Genomic DNA, 18,958 nt, shown 5'->3' with positions numbered 1-18,958 from the left:
GGAGTAGATAAGAGGTTTTTACTATTCTTCTTGGCGGTAGAGCGGCTACGGAGTACCTCGGGTGAAAATGCAAGCAGAGTAACGTCGTTTCGGCTTGACCGAAGAATAAAAAGAAGGTAGTTTTCTTTTTCTAAAAACACAAATATTTCTAGAAATTTTGAAATTCGGGATCAAAGGGTGATTTGAGTGGTGGAATTGAACTAATTTCCTCCTCTTTTTCTTTTTCTAGCCCAAACCTCTCTCTCTCTTGCTCTCCAAACTCATACTAATGAAGCATGTGAGAAGTGGATGATTGGTGATATGTGTGTGCTTATGAATGTGAAAGGGCATGCCTATTTCTACTAGTGAAGGAAGAATCTAGATCATATCTAGAAATCCTAATCATATCATATACAATCCTACCAATATCAAGCAAAATCTATATAATATCTCTGTAATATCTAATAAAATCCAATCCAATCTTAATATATCTTATAAAATCTAGGGATATCTAGGAAAAATCTATATCAAATCTCTCTCTCAATCTTGTACAATAAACTCTTAAGATTTGAGAGAATCGTAATCTTAGATTGTATATCATATCTAGATTTTTCTAGAATCCTAACTAGATTTTGCATATCCTAGCTAGATTTTTCTAGGATTCCTTAAGATAACAATTATGACTCTCTCCTTATCTATATTTTTACACTATGACTATACTTGGATATCAGCCTCTCCCACTTGCTAGGATTTGTAAAAAAAAAAAATCTAGGTTAGGGTTTGCATGTACAGATATATCCATATAGCTTTACATATTTACTCAATAGGGTTTTAGTATTTTCTTTTAAATAATAATATAAAAAAGAAAATGATATTGACACTCCAAAAGTTGATGCAGACACTCCAAAAAACAAATGAAAGTGGCTTTGGTGTTACACTGATTTTGGAGTGTTTGCATCAATTTTTGGAGTGTCAATATCATTTCCTTATAAAAAAATCGAGTCATTTATTAAAAGAATACTAAATTAATAACTAAATGAAGAATTTCAATTAAAACATTTAATTTTATTATAAAAGTTAGGGTTGTTACACTCCAACTAACAATACCTAAACAAAAAATAAAATAACAAAGAAGACTTGAACGTTTGGAAAAAATTGAAGGAGAAATCCGGGTCTAGTTTCCCTTCCCATTTCCCCTCCCCCAGATAAAAAAAGTAGCACAGTAGAGCAGCTAGGGGGCTGGAACTGAACTCCGAACTGACTTCGCAATCTTTTCCTTCTACCGCGGCAGCATAATTGGCTCCGAAAACCCACTACGTCCTACTCTAGACTTTGGAGGACAGGTGGTTGTAACAATTACGTATACAACTTTCATTGCGCGCACATACAAACAAGACCCTGGGGATCATGACGACAAGTGAATATAATAATGTAGATGACCACTTTAGTGGTTTGTTCCCAATACCGGCAATACCGAAGTAGAAGAAACCCTACCTTCGCGTGGGTACTAATGGGAATGGGAATTGGGGGAATTGAAATTAGAACGGTGGGTGGGATTTGAGGTTTAGGAATTTTTTCAAAAGAGGCATAATAGTCTTTTTAGGTGACCCTCTCCATGTATTGGGAAATATTTTTCTCCTTCCCATATTTAGATGAATTTCCTAAAAACTAGTCCATGACCTGGGCATTTTTTGCCCATCTGTCCACTGTTCTGCAATTTTCCCAACACAAAAAATGTTTGCTAACTGTTTTTTGTCAGTAATTTCTGACCCTAATAATGGGTTAATATCACCCACTAGAGATGTCCACTGGATTCCATGGACTCTCCATCCTCCTCCTGGGTTTCGTCACTGCCATTGTATTTTTTATTTTGTTATTTTTATTTTGGTTTTTTGTTGTTTTCCTTGTTTTTTCGGACCGATGAAGTTTCGGTCCTTTGTACTTTGTTTTTTTATATACTATATAAATGGGATTTTTTATACTATATAAATAGAATAATCTTGTTCATAAAAAAAAAAAATTGCTAAGATACAATCAAAGATGGAATCAAGCACCCGTGGGGCATTGAATAAATTTTCCCACCATCTCCTATACAAAACTAGACCTCCACTACTACACATCCATTACCACACGTGAACCTAATAAATTACTAATACCCTGCCCTATTCTACCTTATCTCCTCTACCCATATCTATCCATTACTATACCGAAGAATCTCCATCGATAAAAAAAAACTCATCTTTCCATCACTTACCTTAAAAAAAACCATTTTTCCATCAAGTTGCGATTTTGAAACGTGAGGCCACTGACACAAATTTTATTTTATTTTTTTGGATAATCACGTTTGCGGACCAACTTACACGCACCTCGACACGTCACACGCAATTCTTTTATGTCCCTTCCACAATTGTTTTCCTATAAGTACTAAGTAGAACCTTCAAAGCCCAAAGTCAGAAACAAAAGTGAGAAAAGAAAGCATATATGGCAGCTAAAGGAGTAATCCTTGTTTTCTTGCTCCTAGCTTCAGGTATGCAATTCTATGCTACTCTTCAATTCCCCCTTTTCTACTCCTAGAAATTCAAGCAATTTCCACTTTCAACGTAATCAACAGGCCAGGTGTGTTCTCGGTCTGAGGTGTGATTAAATATATGTGTAAGGGAGTAAAGCAACGAACACATATATATCAAATACTAATCCGAACACAGATGTGTAAGTAGCCGTTAGATGCATGTAAGCCCTCACACACAATACAAGCAAGACTAGAAGCATAGGATGGCTACTAAAACATCTATGTCCGGATATCAGCGTTTTCGTAATTTCCATACATGTGATATACTTACATATATACACGTATGTACTATATGTATATACCAACGCTACATATACCTTCTGCTCTCTTTAACTAATTAAACACTAGTGTGTATGTTCTTTTAGTACCAGTTAATATAGATAGTCTTAGGGTATCCACAATGCTATAATCAAAACTTGATAACTAAAAATTGTCACATCAACTTTTGATTATTCATTTAAGAGATTGCTAAGGTTAACATTGTAGATGTTTTTTTTTTTTGAAGATGTTTACAATGGCATAATCAAAATTAGATTACTAAAACTTGTCACATCATCTTTTCAAACTACAAAAAATTAAAAACTGTGAACAATAGAAAATAGTTTTTCTAAAAATAGTTTTGAAATTAATAAAAACTATTTACTAGAAATAGAAAATAGTTTTTCAATCTTTTTTTTGGAAAAAAACTACTCCCTTCGTCCCTTTTTATAGTTCAGTATTCCATTTTGGGTTGTCCCTCAATAAGTGTCCATTTTGTAAAGTTAGTGGGTAAAAGTTTGTGAATTTTTCATTTTGCCCATAAAAATTTATTCCATTTTGAAAAGTTAGTGAATACAAATGTAATGATGATGTCTTCATAGAGGGTAAAGAGGTAAAATGGAGGTAAAAATTGATGTAAAAGGTGTAATGATGATATCTTTTTAATAAGTTGGAGTTACGAAGTAGGACACTTAAAAAGGGACGGAGGGAGTATTTTTTAAAAACTGTTTTCTAAAAAATTATTAATTTTTTAGGATAGGAAAGTATTTTTTTTCAAAAATATTGTTCGAAAAGAAAGAGAGAGGAAAAAGGAAGAGAGATAGAACATTTTTGTATGATGATTGGTGTATTTGATTGAGAATATATTGGGTCTATTAAATTTGATTATTGTCAAAAGGTTGCTAGTTTTTGTTATCAAAAGCCCAAAATTTGATTATTTTAAGGAGTTTGTTAAGTTTGATTATAGCATTGTGAGTCATATTTTGCACCAACATTAATTATTGACTTTAAAACCTTTTACTTTTGATTATAGCATTGTGGATACTTATGGGAGCATTGTGATACATATAGTGCCGATGTTTTATTCTTTTGGTGACCAAATTCTCAAGATTGGGGTGGGGCAAAAACCTGATCAAATCACATGTATCGAAAAAGTGTCAGTACTTCTGCACCCGTGCACAGGGTCGAGGTATATGGAGGGTGGGGGCGGCACGTGCCATCCCCAGTTCCGCATAAAAATTAATTTTACACTAGAGGTAGTTGATTAGGTACTTGTTAGTAACTGAATAATTTGATTTTTTAACTAGAAAATAATTAAATAAATAGCAATAAAAGAAATAAATGGCTCTGATCATAAAAGTAATAGTTCAATGATTTTCATTTTAAGACCACAAGATAGTTGGATCAAACCTTTATTCATTTTAACAGAAACAAAAATCCAAGACAAAGTCCAGTTTTACGTTTAACTTTTCTCTTTGTATTGTTACTAACAACATGTAACGTATACTAGCTAGTGAAACTCCAAGAGGTTGGCCAAGTAGCTTGGCATGGGTCTTTTGAGTTTGCTCTTTCGTAAGGTCTTAGGTTTGATTCTCCTAGCCAGTAATTCTTGGGATCACCTCACTTCCACGAAACGTGTAAAACGGTTTTAGGGAGGAGCTGCAGGGAACTCCAATTAAATAGTGCCACCCCTTAGTTCAATCTTAGCTCCGCCACTGCTCGTGCAATTTTTGTAGCAAAATTGCACGAAAAGTATCTTCCCTATTCCCGTATCATTCACATATGCGATTGAAATTACACGAGAACAAAGAACGAACACCTTTTGGTATAGGTGACCTGGTGAGCCTGTTAAGAGGGGAGATTCGGCGCCCAAAAATTCCCTATTCTGGATAAAGGGAAGATGATATTCGCCCTTGACCTGATCCAACGCCTATTATCCTAATTCCTAACCAATCTTTAGATTGTCTGAATTGTTAATAGACATGCATACTTGGATGTGTCCGGGCGGGCAGCATGCACTCTTTTGAACCGCTTTGAATTCACAACCTTTTCTATGGAGACTTGCGCGTACCAAGTTGAATGAAATTCACAGCATTGATTACAAGATTCATAGCATTTGCATAGAGATTCGTGACATTAGCTTAAAATGCATACTGCTTATCATACCTATCTTATGAATTCAAAGGCGTTTCGAGGGCTGCATATCATACATATCCAAATAAGAGTGGATGGTTGGTTTTTTAGACTTTTTTAGTTGGTTTCTCGCCAACTTCTCCTTCCTTTGGTATCGGGTGGCATATGATTGTCCTTTGCCTAAGTGCCAACATAGTTGGAATGTAGGTCATTGATTGTGATGCGTTTTATCCTGTTTCCTTTTAATCTTTGATATTTCGGTTCGTTGATTAATAAAATTTTCTTTTCTGATAAAAAAAAAAATGTATATTGTAGCAATTTCCTAGACTTTTGTATCATTGTACTTAATTTGTTGAAAATAAAGTGCAGTTTGACTAATGAAATTTTTTACATTCAATAAAAAAAATTAAAAAAAAAGTGTGTTTCAGCCAGGATCCCAGAATTTGCCCTCATTATTGCTTGAAAGCGGAGTACATGACCTGCAAATCATCTGGGAATGAGAAGCTTTATCCTGGATGCACCAACTGTTGCTTTCAAGCCGGAAAGGGCTGCACCTTTTATTTTTCAAATGGGAAAAATCAAACCTGTCCAACATAGCTTTTTAGCAATGGACAATGGAGATCCATCCATATATATGCAGCATAATATACAATAAACATGCCGTCCCTAATTGTTGGTCCTTTTTTCGATAGCTGTACTTGTTATATGATTAAAAAGAAACATTTTCGTAAATAACTTATTGAATTGTTTTACGATGTTCAAAAGTTCTTCAATCTCTCTTGAACAGCGTAAAAAAAATTCACAAAGCTGTTTACGAAATACTCTATTTTTTTTAATCAAATACTGGTACTATTATTATCGAAAATGAATCAACAATTAGGAATGAAGGATGAGCTAAATCTTTTTTTAGCAGTCTTTGGTGTAATAGATGAAATGCAATCAATTAATAAAGAGATGATCTCGTTGTATCTGTAAGAATTAAGGGCATGCAACTTTGTTCGTTTTGGGGTTTTAAAATTCTTAGACACGGTGTTCAATAAATAAAGTCAAAACCCAAACCGAACAGGTTTGGTTGCATGTTGGATCCAACAGAAATTCGTTGGGGGATGATCACATGCACTCTCGAAGTCAGAAATATTTCTAGATATGTTCATTGACTGAATGACACTGTAATATTTTTCTTAGATTGTCTTCTTTCCCTTGTTGGGGTTTTAGCGGAAGCCATTGAAGGCCGAGATTCAGAAATACTAGTAATTTACAACGGCAGCTAATAAATGAGGATAGAAATAGAAACTCGAAAGAGGAATACACAAGAATTTATGTGGTTCGGCTAAAGTAACCTACATCTGCATAAGTGATTTGTTATTTAGTATGCGAGAATAATAACAAGCACACGTACAGAACTCGGGCTAAATTACACACTCTAATTGCCGGATGGGGGGGAGCAGCATTCATCAGCGCTCGATTTCACTATCTGTCTTGATAATCAATGGTTCGAATTTTAAAAGAATTTTTCTGGAGAATAGATTTTAAAGTTCTTTTAAAATCCAGATTTTGGACGGTTAGATTTAGCAAAGCCCCCAAGTCCCTAATTGCCACCCAAAGAACTACTCACAATAGGATAAAAAAAAAAATAGCCTACTTTCTCTCACCACAAGAATGCAAGACTTGTATTCTCTCCCTTGTTCTGCCTAACGTCCATCGAGAATGATAGGAACGCAATTTTAAAACACAATTTCGGATATAATTGCATACAAAATCGTTCGATGCACATAGTACTCTCACGTACATCAAACGTCTTTGAACACATCTACATATGGATTTGCGTCCAAAAATTGTGTCCCTAAACTTTTTGGAACCCATCTGCACAGCTATTAATTTGATGGATAAAACGTACGAGCAGAGCATTAAATGGCTCTCAATCTTGTGTATGTAAAAGCAAGGATGGATTTTCAAAACGTGGAAAACCCATGCTAGCTAACTCGAAAGTCCGAGACATCAATATCCAATCTTTGATTGATATCTTTCAACTTGCATGCGCTGTGTCTTTGACAATGAGTACTGATCATGATTCATAAGCCAAGATTCAACACCCCTAGCTAGAGCATGTGAACCAGTTCTATTCTAAGCTAAAAAAGTCATTGAACAAAACATTTGTTATATATCCATGCTTGCTGGCTGGCCTAGAGGAGGATTGGCTCTTTCAGGAAATGTAAGCCACTAAAGAAGTGTTCTTCCCAAAACACCCTCTTGTATCTTCCTTTAGTGGCCAAGTTGGATAGGTTTGATGGTTGGCTGTGGGGAGGACTTTTGGATAAGTTACTTGGGTTGTCAATCGTTTTTTTTTTCATTTTACTTTAATAGTAGTAGATTTTTCTAACTTTTCAAGTTTTCCCTCCATATTATTTTTTTCTTTCATTGTTTAGTTTGGTTTTGTCTTTTGCGAGGGGGTCTTTTGGTAAAGTCATACTTAGATTCATTGGAGAATCAGAATATCACAAACTAGAAGAATAAAACCTCTTATATTGGACAGGGCTACAGCGCCTAGCTATAATCCCAAGCTGCTGGCACATTGAATAAGAAGATCTTCCCAAAATCTTCTGCAACTAATCTTCCTATCTTTCCAAATCTTGGGGTTCCATCAAGATTAAGTGTTGTTCGATCTCTTGCTTCTTCTCCTAAGAGAAAATTCTGTCAAAAATCACTCATCCTAGCTAGCTATATGCAACTGTCAAGAGTGAACCGGCCCGTACAAGAAAAACCAAAATGAAAAAACAAACATGCAATACACTTTCGACAGTTTTCATGTCTATATATAATATCGGACGAAACTACAGAGTTGTTGAACCATTAAAAGATAATTGATCAATTCCCTGCTTTAAAAAAATACGCATGTTATTCTAAAAGGAACGTTGGCCTTGTTTGGTCATATAAGCGACAAAGTATTTTGGCTTGAGGGGACTAAAATATCCTTGCCTTTGAACCATGAAGATGCCTTTGATTATGAGCATTGGCATCATTTCGTAGGTTCTGGCCCTACTTTCCATGCACTGTGCAAGTTTTTTTCGAAATTACTTTAATGGGTTTTCTGATTTTTCACTATTTCCCTCTATGTTCTTTCTTCCTTCTTAGTTTCTCGCTTTTTTATCCTTTTGCGCGAGGTTACTCTGGTAAATTCATGTTGGAAAATCTTCAAAAATTAAAGCAAAATCTCCTCAAGATTTTGCTAGGATTCTCATTAATGAGAGAGAGAGAGAGAGAGAGAGAGAGAGAGAGAGAACCACTGGGTGATTCTCTTATTCTCCTTGGAAAATCTTCAAAATATTCCTAAGATTTTGCAAGAATTCTGATTCTCAGAGGGGGAGATTTCGGGAGGATGACGCCAGCCATGTGAGACAAAATGATCAGGGGAGGGGGGAGGTGATAGTGCTCCATAGAATGGAGAAACTCAAGTAAAGCCATTGTCATTTCAAAATTCGCCCACCAGAAAAGCCTGCTTGTTCACAAGCCTCTATATTTGAATTTTTGGAGTATTTAGTCTCCCAAATATTTTGTTACTAGAAGAGTATGGGATTTACCAAACAAGGAATAAAGTGAATGTTATAGATGAAAGCATTCTAAAACTCACCTAAAGCTTCATTCCATTCCAAGTTTTACAAACTACTTCATTTCTTTTCTTGACAATAGAATAAAGAGATGAATTCATACAAAAGACTTGATTGCTTCCACCAAAAGTTCTAACTTATGCTTTCAAGTTTCTCATCCTCTAGAACATGTGATTGTCATTTAAACAATGTGCAGAAAATCTTATTGCACATGACATTTGAAAGGGATACAATAAGAGACATAACAACAGGCAGAGAGACAATTGTGCGATGCTTTTTCAAAATAGAATCAGAAAATATAATAAATCTAACACAGCTGCACGAGTCTAGATAGAAAGAGAGTAGTAAGCATTAAAAAGAGAGATAAAGGCAGAAAAAATGAATCAACCAATTGTAAAAACTAGGGTTGTTACACTCCAACTAACAATACCTAAACAAAAAATAAAATAATGAAGAAGACTCAAACGCTTAGAAAAAATCAAAGGAGAAATCCGGGTCTAATTTCCCTTCCCATTTCCCCTCCCCCAGATAAAAATAGTAGCATAGTAGAGCGGCTAGGGGGCTAGAACTGAACTCTGCACCAACTTCGTAATTAATTTTTTCCTTCCACCGCGACAGCGTAATCGGCTCCGAAAACCCACTACGTCCTACTCCAGACTTTGGAGGACAGGTGGTTGTAACAATTATGTATACAACTTTCGTTGCACGCACATACAAACAAGACCCTGGGGATCATGACGACAAGTGAATATAATAATGTAGATGACCACTTTGGTGGTTTGTTCCCAAGACCAGCGATACTGAAGTAGAAGAAACCCTACCTCTGTTGTTCTCTTCCTCTTCAGCGCCGTGGGTACGAATGGGAATGGGAATGGGAATTGGGAGAATTGAAATGAGAACGGTGGGTGGGATTTGAGGTTTACGGTTTTTTTCATAAGGGGCATAATAGTCTTTTTAGGTGTGTATTGGGAAATATTTTTCTCCTTTCCATATTTAGATGAATTTCCTAAAAACTAGTCCATGACCTGGGCATTTTTTGGCCCTCTGTCCACTGTTCTACAATTTCCCCAAGACAAAAAATTGTTTGCTAACTGTTTTTGTCAGTAATTTTTGACCCTTATAATGGGTTAATATCACCCACTAGAGATGCCCACTGGATTCCATGGACTCTCCATCCTCCTCCTGGGTTTCGACACTGCCGTTGTATTTTTTATTTTATTATTTTTTTTGGTTTTTTGTTGTTTTCCTTGTTTTTTTGGACCGATGAAGTTTCGGTCCTTTGTACTTTGTTTTTTTATATACTATATAAATGAGATTTTTATACTATATAAATGGAATGATCTTGTTCATAAAAAAAAAAATGCTAGGATACAATCAAAGATGGAATCAAACACCTGTGGGGCATTGAATAAATTTTCCCACCATCTTCTATACAAAACTAGACCTCCACTACTACACATCCATTACCACATGTGAACCTAATAAATTACTAATACCCTGCCCCATTCTACCTTATCTCCTCTACCCATATCTATCCATTATTATACCGAAGAATCTCCATCGATAAAAAAAAAAAAATTCATCTTTCCAGCACTTACCTTAAAAAAAAACCATTTTTCCATCAAGTTGAACAACAGACAGAGAGACGACTGTGCGATGCTCTTTCAAAATAGAATCAGAAAATATAATAAATCTAACACAGTTGTGCGAGTCTAGATGGAAAGAGAGTAGTAAGCGTTAAAGAGAGTGATAGAGGCAGAAAAAAATGAATCAACTAAGGATTTGATTCTTATTCTTATTTTGCATCCAATGGTGGGAGAGAATTTGAGAGCTTGAACTAGTTGAAAGTAGGTTTTAGGACTTCGGATTGGTGCTGTGCACCTCCGAACCGTTAGATCGGACTCATCTCAGCAATCCGTTCATTGCCGAGATGAGATCCGAGCTGTCAGATTGCACGATCCAACGATTCGAATGTGCGCAGTACGATGTTGCACACACCACTGCACAGCACCATGAGCACATAACAACAGCCTAGTGCCACATATCTATATTATAAAACAGAGCGGTTTTTATGTACACATACAAACAAGAGTACCTCTCCAACCGTCAGATCAAATTTTCAATAGGTTATAGCCATCCAATCAACTTCTTTAATAAATTTATCCTCTCCCTCCCTCCCTCTTTCCTTACTTCTTTGGCAATGTTGTCATTTATAGGGACAAACATTTTTTTTCTTTATTTAACAATGAGCCTTTTATTATCAAAACGTTTTCTTTTCCCTATCGTCAATCTTTAACTCTATTATTGGGATGTTGTGCATTGTCCACTCATCTGTTAGAAAACTCTATTTAATTTCTTTCTTCCATCAACTGAGGTAACAATAGAAAATTATTATAAAAACTTTACCCATACAAAAGAATAAACTTAATTTTTTTTTTTGGTAACAAGTTGTTTCACCTATTTCTTGGACGCATGATTGAAAGTAGTAGTGCTTGATAATTTGTCTCAGTTATAGGCCTGTAGCATTCCTTTGATTTGAAGGGGGAAAAAACTCAAGTTGTGGCATTCCGTTGCAAGAATTATTTTCAATGTAAAAAAAAATATAGCATTCATTAACTTACGGGAAGTGGAGTTTTAAAACTATTCATTTTTTTTTGGATTAGTTGTAGGTTGAACTATATTAGATACGGGTGTGATATAAGTATTGGTTGATCGTGATAGCTATTAATAAATGGTTGTGCATAAGTTAATTACAAATTTCATTTGGGTATGTGCTCCTACTTTTTCAACGAGTGTGGTATTATTTGTTGTGAAACTATTCTTAGAAGAAATTAGTTCAATTTATACCATTTGTCTATTTGAAGAGAATTTTAAAAAATAAATTATAAAATTTTTCATTTGGGTTTTTTAAGATTACTAGAAGGGAAGGATAAATTTTTTTAAGTTGTAATAAAAAAGTGTTGTGTCGTGCCTTTTTTTTTTATCAGCGTATTGTGCCGTGCCTTTAGGCACGGGTAATCACTAGTAAGAAGATAAGATGTAACCTTTTTTTTATCCACTGTTTATCTCTATCTTCTCTTTCAAAGAATCCTTATCCACCCACTGACGGATATATTTAATCCCACTCCCACATACTTCACATCTTAGGGATGTTTCCACTAACCTATAGATTGTAGACTAAAATTTTTTTATTTTGTTTTTATTCAATTTTTTTTCGCGTTTGTTAGATTTGTGCCGTGAAGAGCTAAAAACTGATACGAGAGGAATCGGAAAAAATCAGCAAAAAAAAAAATGACCGTGAAGAGCTTGATCTGAGTAGTTTTTAGCTCAGATTTGATAAACGGTTCAATTAAAAACTGCTCAAAACAAGCACTTCCAGGTATTTTTTTTTGCCGATTTCTCGTAGGTACCCTTAAAATCATGTTATGCACACATTGAGCGACTCAAATCATCAAAAATTGATCGGAAACTATGAGATTGAGATTTAGGGTATTTTTTTAGATGTTTTTTAAGATGTCCCTGAAACCGCCCCATTTTTCATAATATCCAAGAAATTTTTTTAAAAAAAATTGCTTTTAGGCTTTTTTCTTGGATATTTTCCAAAAAATTTAGGTAAAAGTAAAAAAAAATTACTTTTTCGATTTTCTCTCGTCAATACGAACCAATGATACATAAAACTAACGCAAAACTAATAATTGTGAAAAAAAATTGGATGAAGAAAAAATAAAAAGTTATAGTCTACAACTTATAAATTAGCAGAAACGGGGTGTTAGTTGATGAGCACTTATATCATACATAAAACAACAACAACAACAACAATAACAATAACCGAACCCATCTAGTTCCAAAAAAAAAAACTTAACCATGTAATAAGACCCAAACTGAACCCTAAACTCAATACATATTAGTACTAGCCAATCTGACCTTCGGATGGAGTGACCCAGTTTTGGTAATCCAAACTCCCAAACAAGAAAGAGAGAAAAAGAAAGAAACCCTTCACCCACAGTGAAACAACTTTCTTTTTCTGCAAAAGACTGCTAAAGGTCCAAAAACAATTCCACAGTCCATGATTAAACACAATTACACAAGCAAATAACTATAAACCTAGACAGAACCCAACAATGTGCAGTTTAAAAATTACATAGCTCATGTTCATATAAAAAGACAGATAAGCACAGCTTTAATATTTTCATGTAAATACCAAGTAAAAATGGGGACTAAATCTGACCTTCGGATGGAGTGACCCAGTTTTGGTAATCCAAACTCCCAAACAAGAAAGAGAGAAAAAGAAAGAAACCCTTCACCCACAGTGAAACAACTTTCTTTTTCTGCAAAAGACTGCTAAAGGTCCAAAAACAATTCCACAGTTCTTAAAACAAAGGTAGGATCCAAATGGTGACAAAAATAACAAAGAAACCAAGCAGCAAAGTGAATAAGGCAAAGAAATACATAAAAACCTTTGTCCAAGCAACCATAATTAACTTATTAAACCACAAGCAGCAATTCCATGTCCCATTGTAATAAACTTTGACCTCACGAGAGCATTGAGGTCAAGGAAAATGATTGTGAAACCGAAGACATAATTTAGTTTCGTAAAATTAATGTCTTCTTCAACACGTACATTTCCTTTCCCTCCCTAAATATCTCTTTCATTCAACAATCCCAACACAGACTAAAGAAAAACAAAACGGAAAAGAAAATGACAAAAAAATCTCGCAGATGCACAAAAACGCATAAAACTGCTAGCAGGTCACTTCAAGCTGGTGCAGTTCAAAGCAGAGGTAATATTCTGGATAGTTGAGCTCACGAGAGCATTGAGACCAGTCACCAACTGCATGTCACCACCTGTTAAAATCTGGAAAGCCACTGTGAGAAGTGAACCACTGGACATGGGGTTTGCAGTGGAAGTGCTGCTTGAAGCTCCATTAGCCCCAGTGTGAGGATGGCCATCACTGGAGATTATGAACCCTGATGGAAGAATAGTTATGCCGGAGGAGTCTGCACCACTTACTGCCATTTGTACAGATTGTATGTCGATGGGAGCGTAGACAATCATTGATCCCAGGGGATCGACACAGCTCTCCTGAAGCACCAGCATATTGCCCTCACAAGGAAAGAAAGGCTGCTTGGCATAGGAAATTTAAGTGAACCTTAGTAACTGTTCCATCGCACAAGGAAACAACAGTGCGATATACTACTTCAACAAGTACAATGACTTTTAAGTTCAGTATGTTTTGTTAACTGATAAAGAAAATGAAGACCGTGGTCACGGCTAGGTGACGTTAGGCTTTTTCTCTTGTTAATTGGTTAGTTGCCAACGATAGCTGAGCTGGCAAATGTAGTTTCATTTGAGTAGAATCTTAGATACACTTACATTGTATTTGAGCTGCTTATATACGTGTAATACTCTCGCTGTTCTCTTGTAATTAGAACTCAAATTACAATCTAATGAGATCGAGTTTAGGGTTTCTTCAAGTTCTGTAAAAGTTTTCATGGTACCAGAGCGGGGCCCATTCCACCTCACATTTTAAAAATTCACAATCCACACTCCACAATGACAGACCAGCAAAAAGGCTGCACGATGATAGAACCCAAAAGTGACCACACGTGACAGACCTCAAACGCGGTTGCACGTGAGGGACCATCCCCAGTTGAACTCATTCATATGGATGTTTGGGGACCATCCCCAATTGCATCTTTTTCTGGATATAGATACTATTTGTTACTTGTAGATGATTTTACAAGATATTGTTGGTTGTTCCCTTTAAATGCTAAGAGTGATGTCTCCTCTCATGTCAAAGCATTTCAAGCGTTTGTTTCTGATTACTTTAATCATTCTATCAAGACCTTTCACACAGATTGTGGGGGAGAATTCCTTAACAAAGTTATGACCTATTTTTTCTCTCAATTTGGTATCTTTCATCGAACAACTTGTCCTTACACTCCTCAACAAAATGATCTTGTGGAAAGAAAACATGCTCATATCATAGAAACAGCTATTACCCTCCTTCAACAAGCTCACCTTCCCATTACATTCTGGCTTGAAGCTATAAATACAGCTCTATATCTTATCAATCGCTTACCTCATTCTTCACTGCACTTTGATGTCCCTTTTCAAAAACTCTACAATACTGCACCTGATTACATGCTCCTTAAACCTTTTGGTTGTTGCTGTTTTCCTTGGCTTCGACCTTATGCCTCCAATAAACTTGAACCTAGATCCACACCATGTGTATTCTTAGGCTATTGTGCTAGTACCAAGGGTTATAGGTGCTTCGATCCCACAACTCACAAGGTCTATGTTTCTAGACATGTCAAGTTTCTTGAGCATGATTTTCCTTATCCGACTCTTATTTCTGCTCCTAAGCCTTCTACCTCATTTTATTCTTCCTCCTTCTATTGTAACTCCTCAATCTCCTGCACCTTCTAACTCTTCTCTTGTTCACTCTTTTTCCCCTATTCCTCAAGGTTCTATCTCCTCTACTCTAGCTATTCCTGTTTCCTCTAGCCTTCCTTCCCCAATTCCTAGTCTTACTCCTACCTCCTCTACCCCTCTTCTTATCTCTTTTATCCCTAGTTCTTGTCTTCCAATTCTAGCTCATCCCATAAACTTGGTCAAAAAATGGTATTTCTGTTCCTAAGATTCCATTTTCTTTATTAGTACAAACTCCTCCCTCTACTGAACCAAGTACTTTTAAGGAAGTAATGCATTTTCCTGAATGGAGACAGGCCATGTCTGAAGAATACAAGGCCTTAATGTCCCAAGGAACATGGTCTCTTGTTTCTCCTCCTCCTGGTGCTCCTGTTATTGGTTGCAAATGGATTTTCAAGATCAAACGAAATCCAAATGGCTCCATTGCTAGATATAAAGCACCATTGGTGGCCCAAGGGTTTCAACAAACTGAGGGAGTGGATTATACTGAAACCTTTAGCCCAGTTATTAAGCAACCAACTGTCAGGATTGTTCTATCTTTAGCACTGCACTTTGCTTGGCCTATTAAACAGTTAGATATCTCAAATGCTTTCCTTCACGGTTCTATTTAAGAAAAGGTTTATATCAGGCAACCACAAGGCTTTGTTGATGACCAGTTTCCTTCTCATGTATGTCAGTTGCACAAAGCCCTATATGGCCTTAAACAGGCCCCAAGAGCATGGTATGATATGCTATCTCAACCTTTGATTTCTCTTGGCTTCCAAAACAGTCTTGCTGATTCTTCGTTGTTTGTTTTACACAAAGGCTCAGATTTGGTTTATGTGGATGATATTTTAATTACTGGTTCAAGTTCTGAGTTAGTTGCTACTATAGTTGATCAGCTTAGTTCTTCCTTTGCTCTTAAGGATTTGGGATTGTTACATTATTTTTTGGGCATTGAAGCTATTCCCACTGCTGATGGTTTCATTCTCTCTCAAGCCAAGTATGCCTTGAATTTACTTACCAAAGCTGGTATGATTGAGTGTAGGCCTTGTCACTCACATTCTTCTCTCAAACCTGTTACTCCAGGAAACCTCACTCCTCTTACCAATCCAGAGCACTATAGATCTCTTATTGGTTCCTTACAACACCTTACTCTCACACGCCCAGAAATCTCTTTTGCTGTCAACACCGTCTGCCAACATATGCATGCACCATTAGAGTGTCATCTCACCGCTGTGAAACAAATTTTACGCTACATCAAGGGTACTTTGGCTCGTGGGCTTGCCTTTTCCAAGAGCTCTCTCACTCTTTTAGCATTTTCTGATGCTGACTGGGCAGGCAATGCTCTTGACAGATGTTCCACTGGTGGTATTGTGTTTTTATCGGTTCTAATCTCATATCTTGGTCAGCTAAGAAACAAATGACTGTGGCACGATCATCTACTGAGGCTGAGTATAAAGCTCTAGCTAATGCTGCTGCTGAAGTGATTTGGTTGCATCAATTGTTCAAAGATTTAGGTGTTCAATTGACTGCTCCTCCTATTCTTTGGTGTGATAACAATTCTACTCTTTCTTTAGCCACAAATCCAATCTTCCATGCTCGCACAAAGCATGTTGAAGTTGATTTTCATTTTGTCCGAGAAAAGATAGCTATCAAGCAGTTCAACGTTCTATATGTTCCTTCTGTGTTCCAAATTGCAGACATTCTTACTAAACCTCTCACTGTGGCTAGATTTCTTCTTCTACGTGACAAACTGAAGCTGTTTTAAATACCAGCATCAGTTTGTGGAGGGCTGTTAACTGATAAAGAAAATGAAGACCGTGGTCACGGCTAGGTGACGTTAGGCTTTTTCTCTTGTTAATTGGTTAGTTGCCAAAGATAGCTGAGCTGGCAAATGTAGTTTTATTTGAGTAGAATTTGAGATACATTTACGTTGTATTTGAACTGCTTATATACGTGTAATACTCTCGTTGCTCTTTTGTAATTAGAACTCAAATTACAATTTAATGAGATCAAGTTTAGGGTTTCTTCAAGTTCTGTAAAAGTTTTCATGTTTCTGCAGCAAAGCCTTCCAAAACGAAGTGGCACTGGCTTCGGCGTTTCATGAATTATGAGCCACAACAAGTGTAAAGCACTTACAGAATTATCTAGAAAATGACTTTTTTAAACACTTCCTATATTTTGTCTTACAAGTGATTATGATGTCTTAATATTTTGTATTTTTTGCATTAACAGTATAGAAATTTTCATGTATAAAAATGATCACAATATATACGTCTCATCCAAAATGACATTAGTGACATTTCTTGAAATTAAGAGCTTTAGGCAATAAATGTTGATTATGTAAAAGTGGAATCACAACGAGCCAAGTCAACAAACCCATTCAAGTGAGAGTATTACACGTAATGTTGACAAAAGAGTATTACCTGGATGATGGATATGTGGTTTCCTGGATGATCTCCATAGGAGATTCTTGCACTCTCTTGGAACGGGTTTCCATTAGACATTGCATCCCACTTGTTGACAAAAAGAAATAAACCCCCAAAGTTAATTCTAATGGTTTGTCACATTTTAACAAGAGATAGATGTAATGTTCAAATGAGGAGAAATAATTCAAGTGTCGCAAACCTGGGATTGCGTCTCTGTATTACTAAGGAAATCAAACAAAGCTTGCTATGGCAGTGGGAGCCAAAGGGAGGTAGCAGCACTGACAATCAAGCCACTGGGTTGACCTAGTCCTGTGCTCTTGCGACTGGAGAATCGAATTCCACCACTATTCAGTTTGGCTAGTTGAGGGATTTCTAGTTTGCGTTTCATGGTTAAATTTGCACACAAGTACTTGACCATCCTATGTGTAAGGTTCATTATGCTTCTCCTACCTTCAGGTGTACTTGCCCATTTAGCTCTCTTTCTTCCTGTTTTATTCATTTTTTGTGAATCTACGACACTTGGTTGTGAGATTTCTTCTCTACAAAGTCAAAAATTTCTAATATGTAGTATCAAGGGTGAGTCCAGCATTTTTCAAGCAGACAGACTGATGAAATAACACAAGTCCATGTCTAGTGTTGCAAAGAGAGTATCCTTTTTTTGGAAAAAATTCTGTATCGGCTATTGCATGTTTGTATTATTGTTGATGGGGAATCACATTTCCTTACTGCAATTCAACATCATTTATAATGTTCTGTTCCAGAAAGACACTCCCTATTAATTATTCTCATGTATCAACAACTAGTGGACTAATCCGAGTGAAATTTGGTAGTTTCATGTATGGGCAATGTGGTTTGGTACTAGGGTATGGGTTATTTTGTCTCTTAATTTGTGGTTTCGGTTACCAATATTGATGTTATGGAGAACGATGATTCTTGTCTATGATAGCGAAGGGAATCCGAGTGTAATTCATTTGCTTTTCTGTGATCAAGCACAATGTAGGTTGTCAAACCCTTCTAATCTATCAAAATAATCTTGGGTTGGGTGCTGCTAATTTCTCCTCCATCATAGGAAGAATTCATACAAAACATTCTCTGATTGCTCTGTCATTGATCGCTCTAATGATTTCAAGTGCTCCTATCACGAGGCTATGGTATTCCTGTAATGACTTGGTTTTTATTAGCATTTTGGACGAGACTATCTTTGTCTGAAACCCATCTACTGGAACCCAACAACTTGCGCGTTGTATTTCTGATTTCCCTTACCGTCAATCAGTACTTTCTTTTAGGGCTTGGTTTTGATAGAATGTCCGATGAGTACAAGGTGAGTGGGGCATACCAGAAATTTAGCAGCGGCGATGACTGTTTGATGCTTTGCTCGTCATTGTTAGGCACAAGCAATAATAGACCGATGATAACAAAAATTGATTTCTCTTATCAAGTTACGGAAGGATAAACCAGGGACTGATGTGGATGGAGATCTGTAAATGATGGTTAATCGCCAGTCGAATGTTGTTTCTGTGATTGTTTAATTCGATTTTGCAGCAGAGGTGATTGTTGAAAAGACACAACC

General features: G+C 36.3%; 2 protein-coding genes and 1 long non-coding RNA gene across 3 annotated transcripts; 2 read left to right on the top strand and 1 right to left on the bottom strand.

The window, feature by feature from the left end:
* The first annotated feature begins 2,276 nt into the window (after window positions 1-2,276).
* Window positions 2,277-5,984, top strand: LOC131307398 (uncharacterized). The gene is made up of 2 exons (XR_009194115.1): window positions 2,277-2,506; window positions 5,358-5,984. It is a non-coding gene; the product is annotated as an uncharacterized LOC131307398 (long non-coding RNA).
* A 7,119-nt stretch (window positions 5,985-13,103) lies between these two features.
* Window positions 13,104-17,849, bottom strand: LOC131307397 (homeobox-leucine zipper protein ROC8-like). Its single transcript, XM_058333885.1, has 3 exons — window positions 17,588-17,849; window positions 17,386-17,475; window positions 13,104-13,666 (listed from the first exon to the last, which is right to left on the bottom strand). The coding sequence occupies exons 2-3, from the start codon at window positions 17,464-17,466 to the stop codon at window positions 13,295-13,297; spliced, it is 453 nt and encodes a 150-aa protein (XP_058189868.1). The 5' UTR covers window positions 17,467-17,475; window positions 17,588-17,849; the 3' UTR covers window positions 13,104-13,294.
* On the top strand, window positions 13,980-16,950 carry LOC131307396 (uncharacterized mitochondrial protein AtMg00810-like). The gene is made up of 2 exons (XM_058333884.1): window positions 13,980-14,009; window positions 15,477-16,950. The coding sequence occupies exon 2, from the start codon at window positions 15,706-15,708 to the stop codon at window positions 16,381-16,383; it is 678 nt and encodes a 225-aa protein (XP_058189867.1). The 5' UTR covers window positions 13,980-14,009; window positions 15,477-15,705; the 3' UTR covers window positions 16,384-16,950.
* Window positions 17,850-18,958: the final 1,109 nt, after the last annotated feature.

Source organism: Rhododendron vialii, chromosome 11a (assembly GCF_030253575.1).
Source record: "Rhododendron vialii isolate Sample 1 chromosome 11a, ASM3025357v1".
In the NCBI taxonomy this organism is placed as follows: domain Eukaryota; kingdom Viridiplantae; phylum Streptophyta; class Magnoliopsida; order Ericales; family Ericaceae; genus Rhododendron; species Rhododendron vialii.
This window is presented reverse-complemented; position numbering and strand designations above follow the sequence as displayed.

Excerpts from the sequence above, each read along its gene's own strand:
- LOC131307396 (XM_058333884.1), top strand. The coding sequence starts at position 15,706 with ATGCTATCTCAACCTTTGATTTCTCTTGGCTTCCAAAACAGTCTTGCT.
- LOC131307397 (XM_058333885.1), bottom strand. The coding sequence starts at position 17,466 with ATGTCTAATGGAAACCCGTTCCAAGAGAGTGCAAGAATCTCCTATGGA. Across the intron at positions 13,667-17,385 it reads ACCACATATCCATCATCCAG|CCTTTCTTTCCTTGTGAGGG; the intron begins GTAATACTCTTT and ends TATGCCAAGCAG.